The 21,714-nt window shown below is 35.5% G+C and overlaps 1 protein-coding gene across 8 annotated transcripts in view; it reads right to left on the bottom strand.

The window, feature by feature from the left end:
• DOCK9 (dedicator of cytokinesis 9) overlaps positions 1-21,714 on the bottom strand; it is a 116,896-nt gene that overhangs the window by 55,003 nt on the left and 40,179 nt on the right. For 7 of the 8 annotated variants that reach the window (XM_069008038.1, XM_069008000.1, XM_069008002.1 and 4 more), the window contains exons 3-9: positions 14,650-14,739; positions 12,870-12,952; positions 11,723-11,792; positions 7,645-7,740; positions 6,895-7,029; positions 3,206-3,380; positions 1,845-1,912 (exon numbers count right to left, since the gene is read on the bottom strand). In XM_069008038.1, coding sequence (XP_068864139.1) covers positions 1,845-1,912; positions 3,206-3,380; positions 6,895-7,029; positions 7,645-7,740; positions 11,723-11,792; positions 12,870-12,952; positions 14,650-14,739 — 717 coding nt within the window. The remainder of the gene's footprint in view (positions 1-1,844; positions 1,913-3,205; positions 3,381-6,894; positions 7,030-7,644; positions 7,741-11,722; positions 11,793-12,869; positions 12,953-14,649; positions 14,740-21,714) is intronic. The other variant, XM_069008034.1, reaches the window with a different exon arrangement.

Raw genomic sequence — 21,714 nt, 5'->3', positions numbered from 1 at the left:
CTATTGTGAAATTCTCCTCCTAGAACCAACAAAAATAATAGAGCAGCTATAAACTCTTCTAAAAGAAAGCCCAATGCCTTGCAAGACTTCCACTGGGGAAAAAAGAACCAAATCCAAACAACAGCTGAAAAGACAAGGCAAGAAAGAATAAAGGACAAAATAACCCTCCAAACAAACACCATTTATATAAAGCAATCAAGTTACAAGACAAAGAGTAATGCAAATGGGTAGAGTTTTCCCTGTACTTTTCCTCAGGAAAAAAAAAGCTAGGAAAATACATTAGAGCAAATTATTTTGAAAGGCAGTGTTTAGTAAAGGTGAATTAGAAGGGGAAATTTAAAAAAATGATGTTGAAAGAAACAGAAATGTAACTGGGTTATAACCATGGAATAAATAATAATAATAAAACATGCCAGTGCTTAAAGAGCTAAGCAAAAATAATATTCTAAAAAATAATGAGCTTTAAGAGCTGCATGCTTCTGATCCAAAAGTTATGAAAACAGGAAGTAGCAACTGTAGTACTAGAACTACATGCAGGTGCTGCAGCCCTGACGTAGAGTCCCCTCTGGAAGGAATATGGACCATAAGCACTATAATAACTGACTATAAAGAAAGAAAAATCTTCCATACAATAAGAGCATCCAATTCCATACTGATTTATGAAACAAATTTTCATAGCCTCATGCAAATATGCTGTTTGATGCTTACAGCCATTCCAAGGAAGCCTTGATTATATGAACCACAATCCCAATTAATTTCCACGTACAGCCATAGCTGGTGCTAGATTATCACATAATAGCTTTTTGTGTACATGTGCTAAATTGATTACAAAGCAGTAACAGAGAGAATTAAGTCAGCCAACCAATTTGGGTGCTAAAAGCTTGTTAATGTCTTCTGAATGGATCCTTTGATACGTTAGCTACTGTAATAGATAGAATTTGGTTTGCTTGTTCTCAGGTCATAAGCTGCACTACTTTCAGGAGAAGTTACTAGGTCAGACAGATCCTCAGAAAAGAAAGGGAGAGCATTCCAGAGAATGGTCAAGCAGAAAAAATTCAATACTTCAGGCTGTACCACACAGAAGAAAGTAAGGAAGTCACAGAAAGGAGTTTGGATTCTGCGGCTTCAATAAAAAAGGTCACCAGTTCCACTTCTTCGGTGATTTAACAAAAATTTCTCCCTTACAAAACCGATTGCAACACACAACTCACTGATTTAACTGAAATAAAGTTTTTCAAATGGGCTGAGGAAGAGTAACTGTTATTTTCTATTTGTTTCCATTTTATTTCATTATTGTTTCTACCACACTTCTCTAAGAACAAAATTGAAAAGCAAGAACCACGGCAACACAGGAAGCATCCATGGACCTGCCAGCTCATTATAAACAAACATCTTAAAATACATTCACTTCATCACTGCTATTAAACTGCTCTGGATTTCTAAGTATAAAAATAAAACTTGAGTTCAGAATAACTAGATTTCTATAGAAACACTTTCGCACTTACCTGAATGCAACAAACTGATACAAACTAATAAAATATAATGAATTAATAAAATAATAAAATAATAAAATAATAAAATAATAAAATAATAAGACATGCTGCATTTAAACAGCATATCAAGATTTATATAGGAAACTTCAAGACAGTATCTAGTTTCCTTCCAAAAGCAGAAAATAAAGAAGCTCAATAACCACATCTATTCACAAAAGAGCTTCTAAGCTTTCCAAGTACCACAAACTGACTGGAAGCTACAAGCCAATGCCTTACCTTTACTGAAAGCTTGTGTGGCTAACTTATGTTTACTATTTTATATCCCAAGTTGACATTTACAATATATATTACCTTGGCAATTTCAGGATAGTAGTTATCAAAACTACTTGATGAGCTTTCCAGTTTGCTTTGTTCATCATCTGAAATTATAAAACCTCATTTTAAAATGAATACAAAAATTCCGAAGTGCTCACAAAACTCCATAGCAAAAGAATTCCATTTTTTTTTATCTCCTACCCACTCAAAAATGACAATTGTTAGCGTAAATAGGTTGTGGACAACTGCATCATTTTCATGCAGTGATATGGGATATACATCATAAAGACACCCCAAGACATTTATTGAAAGATGTAACTGTTTACAAAAATCACTAACATAGCAGTTATTTCTAATCTTACCAGAACATATCTTTATTTTAATTTTGGTATCTGCGTGGGGCAAGGAGATACTCAATGCACAAACTTACATTACTCTTTCCACTATGCATTGTAACTTGACTTCAAAACAAGTTCCCTCTGTTCATTAGGTTCCCAGCTCTACACACCAACAGTTACTGGCTTTACAAAGCAGCCATTCATTTTAGCTATAAACATCTTGCAGTTCTAAGGTCAACTAAGGACCACAGACCAAAATGTCTTTCCCAGAGCTAGATGCTTCTCCTTTTCAGATTTGCTTTTGTTGCAAACATCACACTAAATTCTGACAATCTTTGAAGACTGTGATATCTCATTTTAAACTCTAATGATCCCTTTTTGGTACTTTGTATAAAAAAACAACCTTCTGTAATATCCTCCAGGTTCTTCTGGATAGGCATACAGTTGGTTTCACACCAGCTTCCCTCCCCATCCACTCTCAGGAGGAAAAGTGAATGAGAGGACATCTAGACTATCCTTTTGTCACCGAAATACTGGTGACATACATCACATTCCTTACAGATTCTTAAAGGACTTCAACAGAAAGCAATCTATTTCAACACTTGCAGGAAATATTTGCGGACAAGGGAGTTATATTTAAATTTAAGCCCCACACTGTAACCACAATTTCTACCTACAGTGACCACAGAACAGATTATTTCATTTTCAGCAGCATTTTACACATTTCAAAACAAGTCCATCCTAAGTTTCTTTTTTTCCTTAAACTGCCTCAGTCCTGATTTGACACTGTGAGTTCTACTTTTCTAGACTTGATCAGTCTCCTAAATATCTTCCGGATTTGAATCAACTGGAATCAGTACAGAACAGTACTATTTTAATGCCCAAAAGGTCAAAATGCTCATCAGTTGAAAGTAAAAACAGTAAAAAGGCCTGTAATTTTTATGATCAAAGAAAACAAAAAAATTGAGCCACAAAATAAAATAAAGCCTTTCTTTCCAAAATGCATGTAAGACGATGTGGTCACATAACTGCATTAGCCTCGCTAGGAACCCTGCTTACCTTCGTGGGACTCGCCATTTCTTTTTTCTTGCATTGCAGCCTCAAAGTTAAGCTGAAGGATTTTGTTCAGAGTGTTTATCCACTCTTCCATTTCAAGTTCACTGTCTGCAGCTAAAAGGTAACTACTCTTGTCTTGCATCTTGAGCTCAAATGCGAAACGTCTGACTTTATTGTTCTACAAGAAAATAAAAGACCTGTGCAGCACTTCACATACTGTCTAACCACAACCAAAGGAAGTTATACACATTTCAGATATTCTATACAAAAATACAGTTTCATATTTTGAACAAATGTATCATAATTACACTTTCTGGTCTCTGACATTTGACCTTTTGAAGTTATTTGTAGCACTGCAACAAGTGAAAGTAGGAAGGAGAACAGCCTGTTTCCCAGTTTTCAGTCATCATTCTGCTTGCAATCATTTTATAAAACCCCAAAAAATCCAGTTTCCAAGTATGAATTCTTTATGTACTCAGATCACCTAGAAATGAAAATAGCTAATGTCTACTGAAAAAAAAATAAAATAAAAAGCATGAAACTCAATTATATTTGAGTGACAACTGTTTGCACACTGCGATTTTACACTGGAGGTAAAACTATAATCAACATCAACCCTGAATGCCCTGATATTGTTAGTCATATAGATATACATAAAGTTGGGAATCAGTTCCTCCTTTTTTTCCTCAACCACTTCTGTCATCCTTCTTGGCACAATTTAAATAAGGGTTTCAAATGCTACTTAGCCTGACTCATGCTTCTGGGAATGAATTCAGAAGTCTTATATGAAAATTCTATATTATCATCAATTTAGTTTTAAAAATCAGTAATTCATTAGATAAACATTAAAATAAACAGTAAGACAGACTTAATGGTTGGGGAATTTTTGTTTAAGTTAAATGCCAAATTACACATTCGTTTCACTACATCTCGGATTCTTCAATTAACAGACTAACTACTTGTTGACAAAACAGTCAGCTTTCTACCAAATATGAGCTTCTGTTAAGGATACAAACAGAAGGGTGGACATCAGACCTAAGGCAATCTTACCAGCTGAAATCAGTGTTGAAATAAATGAAAAATCCTAAGAACAATAAACTCTAAGTTTCACAGTATAAAACTTGGACACAGGCAGTAGATGTCACACATCTCAGTTTTCACAAAACACTGAATTAGAGTGACTATACCTATATATATGGCTGGATGTGTGAATAGATACACTGCATATATTATGTGCTCCACATCTCTGATCAGAAAAGTCTCCATATAATTTAGTATTAAAACAAAAACCCCAACAAAACAAAACCAAATCCAAAAACACCAAACAGAATTCTGGGAATTCCAGTCTCTTTATTTAAGTTTGGGAAAAAAAAGAAATCCACCCAAACCAAAAACCCCAACCAAACAAAACCCCCCTACTGCACAAATTCAGCATTCCTCATGATACAAGCTCTGATGAGGAAGCATATTCTGTTCTAACTTCATGTCTGTTAGTAAAGCCAGTATTTTTCTCTCGGGCATCCAGTGTCTTTGAAATACGAACGCAATAGGAAGTAATCTCCCCTCACTAAAAAGACCACCTCTGAAACAAGTAGTTTCATTCTGAGAGCAAAATGCCTACTCAAGAACAATCATTTCTATGAATTCCATGTCAGACTACTTCAAAGTACCATGGCTGGGGTCCTTACAAATCTTCTCCTGTATTTTCCTCTGCTGTTAAATAGAAGTGCAATTTCTACTGTGTAGATACCACTTTTTGCCCATAGGAGTTTTTAAACGGTAATTCAACACCAATAATAAGTAACAGTAAAACAATAAGATCAGCCAGAGAGGCCACAGGACATAATATAAGATAATAAAACTACATGTCTGGAATAAGGACGTTGTAATACTTGATAGTTCAAATCAGCATTTACTTGCCCCTCACTAACAATTCAAGCGAAGAAAAAAGCTATTTCCAAACGTCTTTATTCTAGCCACTGAATGACTACTTGGCTTCTTGGAATTGAGGATTAACTGGTTTTGATTTGGTACCTGATGCTAATTTACAATTAGTCTCAAACTTTTACATGCAGTTTTGAAGACCAGGTGCCAAGATCAACACTGAGGGTACTGTACAATACAGTGCAGAGTTAGAGACACAGCCAACTATAAATTTTAAAGCATCCAAAGTACAGTTTTACTTAAAGATTACAGTATCAGCCCTAGTTGCAGAAGAACAAAGGAACAGTAGTACTTTTTTTTTTTTTTTTTTTTTTAAAGCAAGCTTCTGGCAGAGTCTGAGGAAACTTGAGGTTAATTGGATTGAACTGACGGAACAGAAAAGTATGGAACAGTATGAAAGTATGTATGAGAAAAAGAGATTTTCAGGTTTTAAATCCCAAAACGATAGAATGGTTAGAGGTTAGAAGGGGCCTCTGGTCGTCATTTCATCCAACACTCCCTCCTCCAGCAGAGCCAATTAGAGCCATTTAGCACAGGATCATGGCCAGGAAGTTTTCGAGTATCTCCAAGGCTGGAGACTCCACAACCTCTCTGGGCAGCCTGTGCCAGTGCTCAGTCACCCTCACAGGGGCAAACAGTTCCCTGATGTTCAGAGGGATCCCCCTGTGTTTCAGGCTGTGCCCATTGCCTCCAGTCCTGCCACTGGGCAGCCCCGAGGAGAGCCTGGCTCTGCCCTCTTTGCACCCTCCGTCAGTACTTGTACATATTGATGAGACTACTGCCGTGTTTAGGAACCACTTTTATGTGCGTTGGCTTGTTTTAAAAACACAAATCAAACTCATTTCAGTAAAGTTGCCCAGAATAGTATCTCTAAGGCAAAATAATTATATCTAGAACTTGGAGCATAATAAAATTTATTACAGTTATAAGATTTTCATACTAGTTACCTTTCAAATTTGTATCCAAAAACAATACTACAATATTTGGGGGGAAAAAATCCTCCGTAAAGCTTTTTTATCTCTTAGCATAATCTTCAAACAACTTTATACTAAAAAAATATTATTTAAGAACACATTTTTATTAAACTCTGCCTATTTCTGTACAAGTTTAAAAAAACCCCTAAGACTCATGGGGTTTTTCCAGGTATGCTGTGCCTAACAGAGCAGTTACATGCTGTACTATAAATACATAGCAGAATCACAAAAAAAAAAAAAAAAGAAAAATAATCTTTTCTTTGGCACTTGCTACTGACAAACATTTTACCAAAGCCTGTAACTTTTCAAAATAAAGAAAAGCACAGAAAAGTAACATTATAAAGGTCAAATGAAAGCATCTGGAAGGGTGTCTGAATTCAATACAACTCCCGCAACAAAAATCCCACACAAGAAGCTATGCAAAACATTTTACAGCTCATGCAAGCACAAAACCTAACTGAAATAAACTTCAATTTCATGCTGTCATGACTTTGCCAAGTTTGGGGTTCTTTGTGCATTTGCCTTAAAATTTGGTTTGCTAAATACTTGACATCAACTAGCAATTTATGTTCTTTTCAGAAAGATTTCAAAAATTCAGTCTCCTGCCCTTTGAAATCTTGTTCACTGCTTTGGCAAGATGCAGCATGTCTATTTGTTCCTCTTCATAATAGGCACTTATCTACATTCAACAACACTTATCTATATTTTAAATACAATTTCATTTGCTAATAAATACAGAATTAAATGGCAAACAGGCAGAATAATTATAATTACCTGAACCACTCCCATGCATGAATCTAGAAATATTGATCCTTTAGGTTCTTTTGATATTTTTTCATCTTTGTAGAAATTTAGATTATAGGATCCATCACCAAGCTGGCTTAAGTGGAAAAATCTTCTTTTAAATGACTAGTGAAAAGAAAGGAGGAAAGAAGGACAGTGACAACCATTGTACTAATCAGCTTCCTATTACAATACTCATGCTATTTACATAGTAGTTAATAGAAAAAAAGCTTTTATTTACAGATAACCTAATCAGTATCCACAGAAAATAAAACAGAAACCATTAATTAAAAAAAAAAATAACTTAGGATATCTGCATCAGGATTGTACTACATAATTTGACAGTATTTTTGACTTATTGAAAGGCATTTAAAACTGACTCTATAATATACATAAGAGGCAAATTTAAAAATTACAGTTTTATATAAAATATAGCAATACAAACAAACAACAACACTCCCCCCCCCAGTATGACACAGTCCCTTTTCTACTAAAATGACACCAGGGTACAGCTAGGAAAATTTAACTCCTCCCACATACTAGCTTTTTCATTTTTTTTTCTGATTTACATATAATAAAATAAAAGATTTCAGATATATAAAGTACATACAAGCTTCCCTCTTTCTTTCCATACAATTGTTTTTAGAACTAAACCACATATGAATTGACATCTCCAAGACACAGGGAAATTTAATATCAGTGTTCAGTTTTTTACCATATCTAAGATATTCCTAAACTTACTCTCATTGTCACACTGATTGCACTATTCATGTTGCCTTTGTACAGCCATCCTTGTTTTGTTATTCCACCCTTCTGAGACCCAAGAGATGCTGCATCCTGGAGATGAAGAAAGGAATATGAGGAAAGGAAGCAAAAAAGAAGAAGAAAAAAAAGGTAAACTTATGCATCACATTCCATGTAGTATTCATCGGTAATTTCAGAAGTCATTTTAGAAGTTGGAATAACTATGTTCATAACATAATGATAATAATGTACCATGAGTCCCTGTTGAAATCTATAGCTTTTTCATTCTTTTATTTAAAGACCTGGGATGAGATTGACCTCGTCTAACTTTTAATATGTAATCTGGCCACTTCCACAGGCTTTACCTACAGCCAACAGGATGACCCAGCTTATAGATAGCTAAATGTTAGTCAAGACAAATCCCAATGAAACAGGGGAATGAGGAAACAGTCAAAACTTAAAACATTTACTTACATTTACTTTGTAACCTTTTCCACAGAATGTAAGGAATTTTTACCAATTTCTATTGCCAAAAAGAACAATGCAAACATTGCATTGCTTATCCAAAACTTCAATCGAGAATTCTCAAACCATTTTGCTTACATGCAGTACTTCAAAGACATTACCTTCTTAAGAATTTACAGAGAATTAGTTCTTGAATTGGATCTGCCCTTTTACAGATCAGAATCAAAGCTTTGCAAAGAGAACAAGACCAAACTTGGCAGCAATGGCAAGCTCACAAACAGCAGATCCAATGCGTGCATCACACATCACACCCACTGCCTGTACATCCCATCCATCTGCCAGTGGAGGGAACTGAATGACTGTATCAAAAACCTTAGCATGGTAACAACTACCAAGAAGCAGCACTCTGCTATCAAATCAGATCAAAAAGACAGATTATAATTGCCTCAGAATAAATATTAAATCACCAGTTCCAAGTAATCTTTTAGAGTACTACCAAGCTGACTTTACCACGGTTTCCAGTTGATGAATCCCATTTTGAAATAAAACTATTAATGAATTAGACATGCAGGAAGATTTTCAATCATCTAGAGGAGAAATACTCGTAATAATTCTTTATTGAAACATTCAGAATGGATGTTTCAGCATCCAGCTGAAAACAAAATCACAAAACATCCTCAAGTACCTCAAGCACTTTTTCTAATGCCCTCTCTCAGCTGTTAAGAAAACATGCAACAAAAGTGATTACATAAGGGGGAGAGTGTCACTAGTTCAACAACTGAACATTAAACCAAATCTTGGAATAATATGAATTAGTTGCTGGAACTAAATCAAGGAACATTCTGTAAAAAGTTACTAGGTAATTTATTTACAGCTTAGTCTGTCCAGCTTGCATATTCATAAGCATATGCACACATGAACCTCAAAAAACTGTGAACAGAAGGCAAAAGATGCATCAATCTGACCTTTAAAAATTTAGTCAGCTTGGTACTACTGAAGTTAGGCCCAGGGAGGATGACATGGTCATCAACTATCAGAGCATCAGATATAGAGACCCAAAGGCATAGACCAGAAATACTTGGTAAATTTTCATGTGTCCCAGAGAGCCTCCCTGTCCAAGCAACATAGTCATCTTTTTTCATATTTTCAAGTCATTAGCCCCCACCTTTGTTCCATTACCAAGATAATTATTTTTCTTGTACAAGAATAAAGACGCAGAGACAACTTAAAACACCGGGTTTCCAAATACTACTCTATATGACTCTTCACCTCCCCTGGTGTGAGTTATCCCCAAGGAAAGGGTGGGTTTAAACCACCTTTACAACTGCAAGGCGATGAGTAGATGATGAGTTACTGCCAAAACCTGGCACAAAACAACCAGTGCTTTTCTGTAACTGCACAAACCATACACAGGATCACCTCACATGACAAAAATTCCTTAATTACCTGTGACAACAAAAATTAAGATTTAGCTCTTTTAAGACTCCACTTCCCAGTCTCTGAGGTGCACAATTTCCCAACTCTGTTGAGCTGCATGCTGTTTTCTAGCAATAAAACTGAGCGTCATTTGGGCCTCTCTAGTTACACCATTTCTTTCTGTCAGGCAGAATTCCTGCCAACAGAGCCAAAAAGCTACTGGATCTTTCCAGCTGACCATCTGTCAATACAAAGAAACCCAGGATCCAGTTGTTAACACACGACTCCACACTGAAAACATACTTCCTGTTTCCAACTGGTAAGGTAATTTCCTCACTTTTATCATTACTGCTGCACACTGTGCCTCATTTTTTTAAATTATCTTTCCCACAAACTTGGCTCCAAAGTTTACTTCAACAGCAACTGTTTCAACAAAAACAATCCCGTATCTTGATCCCACACTGGATTGAAAAATTCCGTTTGCAAACATCAACCTGATGGCCTGATAGCCCGAATTAGTTTTGGATAGGTAATTTTCTCCTTTTTAATGATGCACAATTAAACTAATCTTTATCTGATTTTCCTCCAATTTTTAATCACCTGAAGCTTTTTGCTTTCTATCATTCTCTTAATAAATCAGCTTTCTTCAAACACAAACAAAAGTGAAACAAAAAGACCAAATAACTTTCAATCTAAGTTAGCATCTGTGCTTTTTGGCATAGAAAGATATTAATGTTTGAAAGAAACACCTCTTGCATTAAGTCTTCCCTTGGTGAAAGAATTTATGGCCCTCCCCACCCTATTGTCCCACTAACTTCCTTCTACCATGTCTTTTTCTTGTGTTTATTTTCCAAGTTCCTCAAAGAGCAGCAGAAAAGAGATACTCTATTCCTGCCTGTTCTTCCAGGACACTGGGCAGAAGGAGACAGGCAGTCCTCTCCACTTACACTTCCTAGTAAAATGCATACCACCTGCTAATAGCCAAATTATAGGTTTTCAGTGTTTAACTAACTCTAGCCATAATATATTTCCTGGTAAGAATTATAGTGACTTATATATCCATTTAATTTTTTAGTGTTTAACACTCTGTTTTTTAAAACCCTTCAGTTGTCAGAAATACTATCACAGTAAATAATGCCAAGTCTTCTAAATGTCAGTATAATAGTAATCATAATTATTCACATCCTACAAATAGGAAGTTTTGGATATGGATGCATAAAGTTATTTGTCCAAGTATCACAGTGCAGATTAATAGCAGTGCTGGATAAATGGCATCCTGGGATCTCTGACTGGGAATCTATCTACTTAGATGAATTCCCCAAACTACTTCCTCACATTTAATCCTTTCATTTCATATGCAGCAGTTCTGAATACCAGGAATTTAGAAGCAAAGTAGTTGTCAAGAGGCAACAACTATAAAAAGAAAAATTACTTTATTTTAATTCTTGTTTGAGATGTAAGATTTCAAGTACTCATAAGAAAAGAAAACAGTGGCATTTAAAATGTGTTTTGAAACAGGGTGTGGTAAAAAAATAAATAAATCACAAAAGTAACAGAGGCAGTTGCTGAAAAAAGGTCTTTGGCATTTGAAATACACTTGAAAATTCCTTGAGGCTGTACATCTCTCCTTTCCCTAAGTCAATGTCACAAGAGAAAATACCTTGGAGTTTTAGTCAATTTTTTAAGCTTTTGTTTCCATGATAGCTCTCCAAGTCTGATCCTATACTCAAATTTGTGATGAACTAATTTTAGCTCACACTGCATGCTACACTGTCATGCATGCTGAAGTGTGTGTGCTGTCATGTTGGAACAAATTCATCTATGATTTTACTCATTTCCATTATTAAACTGCATGAAACATTTCTCTCTGGAAACCTGTCTACATAGACACAGTATAAAACAGATTTTATGACAGCTGAAGGATTATATGTCACCAAGTATTAAAACTTCAATCTTATTATCTGTCAAAACTTTTTCTAACTCACATGATAGATCTCCAGAGAACAAGGTTATTTGAAAGGAGATAGGTAAAATATCTAATTTGTTTCCCCATCAGGTGGTTCAAGCTAATCTCTGTTCTCATGTACTGACATCAACACTTAACCAAACTCACAACCAATGAAACTCACAACCTCTACACACCCAACATTCTTTAATGAAGATAAAAGAAAGTAAGGAATTACTATTATCTCACCTCATCTTTATCTGCTTCTTCATCCACTTCATATAAATGAACAGGAAGCTTGTCTGGCTTTGTCCCCTTACTACAAAAGAAAAAGCTTCTGAAGTACTAGGAATTTTGTGATTAGTTACCTATTTTATTGATGCAAAAATTAAGGTGTTCTTTTCCTACTGAAGAGGAAAAAGCACAAGAATAACTAAGTAAAAGCATGCATTTTTCATTAACTCTATTCCTCAGAATGCAATTTTCCTCATGTGTACATCTGCCCACCGTGTTCCTTTTGTTCTGCTTGTCACTGTCCTAATGTGTAACTGAAGAGAACAAATGCCTTCTCATTCACTGCACTCCGAGTATCTTATGAGTAAGAATTCATACCTGCAACCACTGGCTCCTTGCAGATCAATGCATTTATTTAAATTCCTATTGTGATTTCTGCTCAGGGCAAGTAAAAAACCAGGTACTGACTTGTACAAAACCTGTGAGTGGATCAGAACTTTTCACAGGGAAAGGTAACTATTTCTTAACTGATAGATGCAGGAGAGCAGTTAGGGAAGACATAGATCTTCCAGTTGCGGTATTCAGAGTATTTAGCTTCTCTCAGACATTCTAAGTTAAGGTTTTAATCTCTATACTCTTCCTAGAAAATTTTGAAAAAGTTGGAAAACATTTCTCTAGCAGATGGTTTAGAAAGTTTGCAACAGATGTAGACTAAGCTTTTACTTTGAATCATCCTGTGAAAACCTGCTCCAACCATCTCAGTTAGGTTCTGTTCCCCAAGCTCCCAAAGCAAGTTCCAAAAGCTGCCTTTGAAGCTACGAAAACAGGATATTACCATTTTAGGTTCATCTAAACACTAGCCTGTTTTAGTTATCATTTTTAAGTTCACATTGTCAATGATACAATGTCTTGTTTTGACTTGCCTGATAATAAGGCAATGTTATTACAGTACCTTTCCAGAAAATGGTTTAACATGATTTTATACATTCATCAACTCCATCCAACAAATCTTTATCATCTCTACTGACCATTAAACATTGATAAAGCATATTTCAGTTTACATATTACTTGTAATAATATACTTCTGTAATAAGTAAGTCTGCATTAAATGCAAAGTTCCTTCACGATTTCAATTTACCATAGCACTAAATAACATACTTACTTTGGAAGCTGCCGAAACTCTCCTGAGTAATCTTCATATCTGTAGTTAACAATATGCCAGTCTGAATTGTAGGTTTTGATGCACTGTTGTAATGAAAACCAAGTATCAATATTAACTGGGAGAGGATTAAAGGCATTCATTGGACCCAGCACAAGAAAACCTCTTAAGATATGTCTGTTTATGAACTACTATGGTTACATGTCAATCTCTGAAAATTCTGTACACTTCCTTTCTTTTGCAATGATCTAATGCAATATAGCTTTTTGGAACAAGTTATATGTTTTAGTGGAATGTTATCATCTGCTAGACATGTATTTAATAAAACCAGAAAATGGTGAATGCCCTCAGCATTTTCAGTCATCCAAAATGTTAGAGCAGTATTTTGCTGTAGCTGAAAACACGGCCAAGCCTTTAGAAAACTCAGCTGAAGCTGAAAACATGACTGAGCCGTTAGACAACTCAGCACACAAATAGACACCTTATTAAAATAGAATATTCAATTTTGCACATACTGATACAGAAAACAAAAAACATCTCTTCCTTGAATTTATACTTCCAGTGCAATTAAATTAATACTTAAATTTAAACTACATGCTTGCAGAGGTTGAAAAGCAATTATGTCACTAGGTTCTGATCTAGATCACAGGAAATACCATTTTACTCCACCCATATTGTTACAACATAAAAGTACTGATTTATCTTGGCTTTGAACAAAGTAACATAAAACTGACAAAATCTGTTGACAGAAACCATTCCATGCAAAATTTTATGTTACACAATAAACCTACACATACGCAAACACAGCATCCAATAAATTGCAAATATTTTCTTCATATTTCAAAACACGAGTTTAATACTTGCCAAGCAATTGTTTCTGCAGAAACTCATTAGACTTCATGAATTACCTCTAACACTCCTCCCTCCTCTAGTCTATTCTCTTCAAATTTATCTCAGAAATGTTTAGGTTAGGTATTAAGGGTACGTATCAGTGTGAATAAATCACTTCGATGTAGATTCAGCTATCTGGAACTCCTTCAGTTTTATTGGCGTTACAACAGACATTTACTTGTTTCAGATGTTAAAATATCCACTTAAAGCAGATCAGTAGAAAACCAGGAGATAATAAAAAAAAAAAAAAAGAAAAACAATTAAACCTTTAATTCCTTAAAAGCTTCAACAAGACAATAAATGAAGAGCGACCTCACAAAACCAAAAGAAGGCCAAAATAAGCAAACAGTTCTGAGAAACTTCAGGGTTGAGGATGCCTCTTCTACATACAGTGTACAAGTTGAACAGTCATAATGAATTTTGGCCTCCACCAGTGTTACAGTTCTGGATACTTCTGTTCCAGCAATCTGTACAAGATTATTATGAACAAAGTAAGAATGGCTGGTGTGAGACACTTTATCAGAAAAAACAAGTCACAATGATTAATTCCAGATTTACCAGTGGATCCAATATTGTATTGAAATCGCCCACATTCATCTAGAAAAGCCAAAAGCATAATGAAGGTGGGGGAGAACCATCTGCAAAAGCCAATCATGCAAACAAAATAATTAAAAGCTATCCTGTTACACTTCTTTTACAGCCACAAATGGAAAAAATACTAGGTTTTCCTGGAAATTTTGCCTTGAAATAATTGACAAGTAAATGGCAATAAATATTTAATTCTTTTTCCAGGGCCTATTTTTCTGTTTGTTTTAAATGGTAAGTGAAGGAGAAGAAAAACAAGTCAGGTGTAATATTGTTGTTACACAGTCACATGCAATTTCAGTATTACCTCAGTTACAAACAGGCTCTGAGCTTCCTTCTCTGCATTTTCAGGAACTGTTGAACGAATGTATCGACTCTGCCGCTGCAATAATGCTGTCTGATAAACAACAAAAGCAATTAATGAAACTTGCAATTAAAGGGAAGATGACACATTATGGTCACACAGAGTTATACCACTATAATGAAAAAAAGCTCAGCAGAAAACATCCTATGAACATGCTGTTTCAGAATAGCCAGTTAGGGAGAATTTCCTTTCATTCAAGCAAATGTGTTCCTTCTTTCACAATAAGGGCAAGACTGGAACCAGTGAGAAATAGATGCCATAGGACAGTTTATTCCACTATATTGTCAACATGGGGAAGAAAATACTAGTAAAAAAAAATTCCACGATGACAACATAACTCCAACATTTTGAAGACAGACATTAAGGTAGTTATTACTACGTATAAAAACTATTATTCAAGGAAGGTAAGAAAACCACACCAAAATAAAAGAGTAGTTCAACTGCAGATCTCGAGATGAGATGAGACTAGCATTGTTTAACTGCGCGTTTAGAGAGAAGGTGTGGATCTCTGACGTATACATACACTTCAACCTACCAAGTCAGAACTTATTCCTATCCTATGCCAGAATTCAGAGAGGCATAGAAGGGCTGCCAGAGAGCAGGAAATCTCTCTGTGACCATGAAATTCTGCTTCTCGGACCTGTGCTGAAGTAAGCCTTAGCATAGTTTACATTTGTAAATGAAAAAAATGAAAACTTATCAAAATCTTCTGGACCACAAATGAAAATAACCACACAGCACTTGTTTTGCACTATGTGGAAAGGAATCTCATAGCTTAAGCCATCAAAGGTGAACAAGATGGTTTACACAGCCAGGGCCTGGAAGGGGGTTGTGGTCCCTCACCTGTTAACTATACTCCACACATCCAGGAAGGATCAGATAAAAATGTGACAAGAAAAAGCTCCACATGTCATGTTGAAAAAGAAAGATAAGTACATTATCTTATCTCTGCTGAGAGTCTGATCCACAAGGTGATTATCTTGGTCAATACCAAAGCCTCACTCCATTAACTGGGGAGGGTATTTGAAGTACGAATATTCAACTACAGTGAAGATTGTAAGGGGAAAAAAACCATCCCATAGTCATGGTCAAGTCATTCATCTAGATCAGAGCACTAAAAAGCGACAATGCCAACTGCCTGGGTAGGAGAGGTAAGGAGGTATTAAAAGCAAATACCACAAACCCCAAAATATTTCATGGGATCAATAAATCTTGCAGACTACAGTTAAAAACCAAAAAAACAAAACTGCAAGAAGATATACATGTATATGCTAATTGCTTTTAAAAATGAAGTTATCTTAATTCTAGAAATAGCTTCAAACCATATTAAGTATTTGTTTTCACAAGCTATGGAAATAAAAACTTCTATTAAGAGAATTAAACTACCTTAAGAGCTAAAGGCCAGAATGTCTAGATACTCTTCCAATGCATTAGTCCGATATTTGATGAGAAATTATTTATACTTTATATAATATATATTTATACTTTATAAAATATAAAAATACATGCAGTATTTATATATTTTCTACAAGCATACAGTTATACTGTACTTTCCTAAAAAAACATTATTTTAAGAAAAACCAGAAACTAAGGTGGCATCTTACCAGGCACTTTTCATGGGAAATTCATGACCTCATCAATCAAATTTTAACACTGTAGCATAATTTGGTGAAATACAATTAGGTAAACATACTTTTAAAACATCTACTGCTGTTATCCTGCTACACAACTATCAATACAACAGTAAGGGCTTTTTTATAGTTGTTCACACATAAAAAGATTTTTATCTTAGCACTGTATCAATATCAGTGACAAAACAGAAGAATCTGACTTGTCAATTTTGCTCATATTCCTAATTGTCTTAGTGCACCTACATCCTTCTCAGCTCATCCATCAGCTGCAGTAGTGCATCAAAGAGCCAGGAAATGCAATGCGTGAGGTATAGTGACTTAGAGAAAATTCCTAAAAATAATTACTTAAGCAACACCACAACATTTTAAAAGCAAGCATGCACATAAATAGAAATTATATTCCAAAAGAAAATTTAGGAAGGAAGGATTGTCTTCTCGACAAACTTTATTCACAACTACATTGGCTGAACTAGTCCATGGAAGTGAAACTTTTCAACTCTCTGGGTTTGAGTGATCATTTGATTTATGGCAGCATCAGGAATTACAAAGTGTTTGTCTCATGCTCTCAAAGAAAATTTAAAAACCCTCTCCATGACTCTGCTGTCAAAACTAAGGAAGGCCACTTTTAACACGAGCCAGGACTCACACACACTTACTGAGGCACACACTTAACAGGCTCTTTTACTGACACAACTTTCTGATTGAGTCCCAGGGATTTAGGACGTGTTGAGGTTTCAGAACAGGCCACAGCAGCAAGAACATTTCACCATGTCAACCAAGGAGTACTTGCTACTCAATACCTGATAGAATATGGATAGTGAACCTGTCCACAAGGAGTGCAGACTGCAATGGATATTCATTCTTTCTGTCCCAAAGCTGCATTTGCCAGTGAGGCTGTTACTACAGAGGCTCATGCTCAAGATGCAGAGAGAAATTGTCCTAAAAGATTCAGTGGAAAAGATGGAAAGCTGTATGTGAGATCCTGCCCTTAAAACAACCATGTGTCAGAGGTGACAACCTTTGTATGGGAAGTGTCATATCCTTTGTATGGGAAGTGTCAGAACCTGTATTATAAAGTAATTTCCAATATAAATTGATTTAGAACAGCTGGCTAAATTTTGTGCTTCCTAAAATGAGGACACTACTTGGATATTTTTTTGCTTTTCCTCTGTTGAAGATGTGCCTTCTCATAGAATGACCTGGATTTAGTTTTACTTCTGCAAAGTTGGCATAACATCTATTTTCAGAAGTACTTAACTCGCATTAAATAAAAGCTAAGAGCTTTAAGTGAAAGTATGTTAAATCCATATGGCTCAGACCCAAAAATAACAAAGGTGAAACAACGTCTAAGCTAAGCACCAAAATGCCTTCAAAATAACACTGCAGTAACTTTGCAAAGATAAATTTAATATGGGTAGAAATGCACCAACATTTTATTTGCTACAAGCAAATTTGGCCTGTATTTGGATTATTTGATGGGTAAGGGGGAATGGATTCAAACTGAAAGAAGGCAGGTTTAAATTTAACAAGCTGTGGATGCTTCTTCCCTGGAGATGTTCAAGACCAGGTTGAATGGGGCTCTGAGCAACCTGGTCTAGTGAAAAGTGTTCCTGCCCATGGCAGGGGGTTGGAACAAGATCTTTAAGGTTGCTTCCAACCAAAACATTTCTATGGTTCTATGATTTCCTTTAAAAATTGAGGTAGTACTCAAAAGTTAGGTATTTTAAAAGAAAATAAAAGGCATTTAGATAAAGGGTGACTTACTGCCAAGTACACACTTAGTACTGCTTTGGGTTAAGGTTTCTTTAAATAATTTACCCACTGTGCAGTTAACATAAACATCACCAATTTTGCAGTCACTGAGCAAATGACTTTAATGTGACCACCACCACAATGAAGGTGGTCTGTTTTAAACTAGTACCATTTAGTTACTAAGCCATTAAATTATTGAGAAAATTACTGAAATTTGGGTGAGAAATTTACAACAAGCCATGAAGGGGCACAAACTTGGATACAAGAGTATCCAATGGATATGGTCATTCAGTGTTATGAAGGAGATTACTCTTCCCACTAAGAGGCTAGAAGAGGTATAGCCTCAAAGAACTGGCAGCATTGTGACTGTGAGTAGCAAGAACATTAATAGAGATGTTCCAATGGGCAGCAGAAAAGTGGTTGTTCTATCACCATAATTAACAAACACATTATATAGGCACCCTAATGAAAACGAGGACAAAAGTGCAGCTAGAAATGAACAGGCTACAAAGCTTGAAGGTACTGAAAGTTTAGATACCCCACTTACTCAGAAATTCAGTGATGCCAACAGCAAAACAATGTCTCCAAACACGACTGCCCCTACAAATTTGTTGAGAACAAAGTAGGGAGTAAACTGATAACTGAATTCAGTGTGGAAAACTCAGAGCTTGAGCTTGTGAAAAGCAGCTGAAAAATCTTCAAATGGTAAATTGAAAAAGACCCAATATATGGAGACCAAATTGCTGAGTAAGAGCTCTTCTGGTAACTACGGAAAAGCAAATCTTGCTATTATTTAGATGTAATATCATGAAGAAAAAAAAACTTGAAAGAAAAAATTACAAATCTATTCCTTTTTTATTTGAAGCTCTGCACAAAGCAGAACAGAAATCATGTTCTTCTGAAAAGTAAATGAACTGCTCCCAAATATATATAAAAAGAGAGAAACCATGTTTCATAACCTCCGCTAACCACGTTTGGGACAATGGCAAATGCAGTTAAGTGGAAATCTGGAAAGGTTCCTGTAAGCAGATAGCTGGCTGAAGAACAATCCTTCAAACTTCAAAGCTTTCCAAGACTGGAGCATTTTCTGCTCCATCCTTGCTCAAGTGTTTCTTTGGAAGTTGTTTGAGCTTAGAGCTACTTCTGACAGCATGCTTAGAGAACAGTCATATCTGAACAGAAAAAGGTGAATTACTGTTGTTTTTTGTCCCCTTTCCCTCACTAGACAAATAATTTTCATCGGGAGGAAGAGAAGAAAGCTATATGCCATCCAAAAATGCCAGATGCTGTGCAAGTTTTCATTTCTGATAGGGACTAAAAATTCGTATCAGTTCTCCTTTAATATCTAGCTTCTCACATCTATTAAATTAAATTTCAGTTATCTAACTGCACTACCTGAAAAAAAAAATCCAAATCAAGCACAAATATTTCTTTCCAATTTCTCTCTAAATAATTTAAACTTTAACAGAAATTAAAAGGTGGTATCATTAGTGGTGCTTCTTTGAAAATATGCTGCTTCTGTAATTTTCCAAGAATTATAGAAGCGATATCTAGTATTGAAAGCTAAGTATTCTGTGTGTCATTTTAAGTGTTAGTTCTAGGGCTGTGCTGAACAAAATAGCCTTACTCTTAATGTCACTATAAATTAACACTGCTGGGCTTCCTTTCCAGGCAAGGCCTTTCTAGACTGTAATCAATTTAACTTAAGTGTGAGGAAGAACTTTGTAAAGATAAAAACTGAATGCTCTAAAAGGAAATAGCTTGAACAGGTTTCTAGACAATGGTGGGCGTTTCCACCTATAAACAGTTCTAAGTGTGTTTACAGGTAGTTCTAAATGCTCTAGCTCACTATTTTAAATTCATCTTGAGGGAGATGAGGCCAGCATCAGACATTTGAGCCACAGCTTACCCAAGAGCTGCCCACACACTGAGTGACAGCCACAAGTTAAGAAAGAAGAATTAAAAAAATATATGCGAAGCTGAATGACAAACATAGAAAATACGCCATGATTCAAATTATACTGGCAACTATATAATGACTCATGATTTCAAACCTGTAAATATGGCTGTGGAAAACTGAACAGGGTTAAAAGGTTTAACTTTAAAATAAAAATAATAAGGGTTTTCTGTTCTCTGACTTGGGAATATTTTCTTAATACATTGAATGACAGATTTAAATGCTTTGTGTTGTTGAAAACAAGCTAGATAGATCAAAGTAGTACTGAAGAGTCATGTGTACAGTAAAAATATTTGGATTAAGTTTGTGCCAGCAAGTCTTCCAAGAAAATAAAGGTTTGATAATACAGTTTGATAGTACAAACGAGTCTTCCTCTAAATCATGTATAAAATGAGACTCTACCAAAAACTCTATAGAGGAAACCCAGAAAAGTTGTTCAGATATTATATTGTTGAGGGATAAAGAAACAGAAAAACTGACTATGTTCCAAAATTGTGACTACTTGAAGGAAATCTTCTGATGTAACACACACTTTAATGACTGCCTTGATGAAAATCTCATCACAGAATCCAAACAAAGGATGACAAAAGGCATTACAATTTATGACAAAATTCAGTCACTCCTTTTGAAGGATGAGACTGAGAACTATGGACTAGCTTCATTCATACAGGCCTGAGGATAAGAATTGCAGAAGGTCACTAGAAATAGCAGTTAAACACTTCAGACATACCCCAGACTGCTCAGACAAAATGCCTGAGGATATTCTTAACAGGTTTGTTTCTTCTCCATTGATAATTCAGAGCTGTTCACCGGAATGACCCTGATAAGTGAACTAGTCAATCAGGTAAGAGCACACTTAGCAGAAGTAACATGGTTTCCTCTTGATCAGCGATACTGAAGAGACACACCACAGAAGGGGATTTTGGTGGCATAGCCTATTCGTGCTTTTCAGTCCCAAAGCCAACAACTGGTGTAGGGTATCACCCTGAGTGGTTCAGTATTCGAAAACTTGTATCAGTACAACTTCCTTTTCAAGTCTTACTTCCATCCTATAAACTTTCACATGTGGCTGAGAACACATGAAGCCCAAATTACTCTCTAAATAACTGTACCTTCCCAAAACCCTAATTTTTTAGCTCGGAGTGGGAAGACTACAAGTAGAGTTATTCATCTAAGAATCAGTGAAAAAGAAGCCTTCAGACTGTACTTAAAAACAGAGTCCAGCTGCATTCAGGTAAATGGTTTAATAGGCCAGAGAGAATTCATTAAAATTCAATGAGTAATTTATAGGACTTTAGATATCCTTCTGTAGAAATACACCAACTCATCATCAACTTTCCCCATGGTAAACAAACTCAGCTTCAGCTAGTTGGCTGACTAAAATTAATTTACAGACTGTTCAGATGTCTGCACACTTTTCAAATACAGACATTTTGATTGCAGGTATGGGCATGCGGACAAGAGACCTTCCTCACTATTTACTCCAACTCCAGTCTCTAAGATACTTGGTAGTTTTCCTAACTAGATATACAAGAAAAATATTTTTTTAAAGTGTACTTAAGTAAACTACTTATTTAGACAAACATGGTCATTTTTAAAACTATAACAGTATTATCACAAAGTCTGGTTAAGTCTGGCTTAATGGAGTCAAAACTGTTATGTAACGGG

This window comes from Aphelocoma coerulescens, chromosome 1 (genome assembly GCF_041296385.1).
Source record: "Aphelocoma coerulescens isolate FSJ_1873_10779 chromosome 1, UR_Acoe_1.0, whole genome shotgun sequence".
Taxonomy (NCBI): domain Eukaryota; kingdom Metazoa; phylum Chordata; class Aves; order Passeriformes; family Corvidae; genus Aphelocoma; species Aphelocoma coerulescens.
Note: the sequence above shows the minus strand (reverse complement) of the source record. Positions and strands in the feature narration are given on the sequence as shown.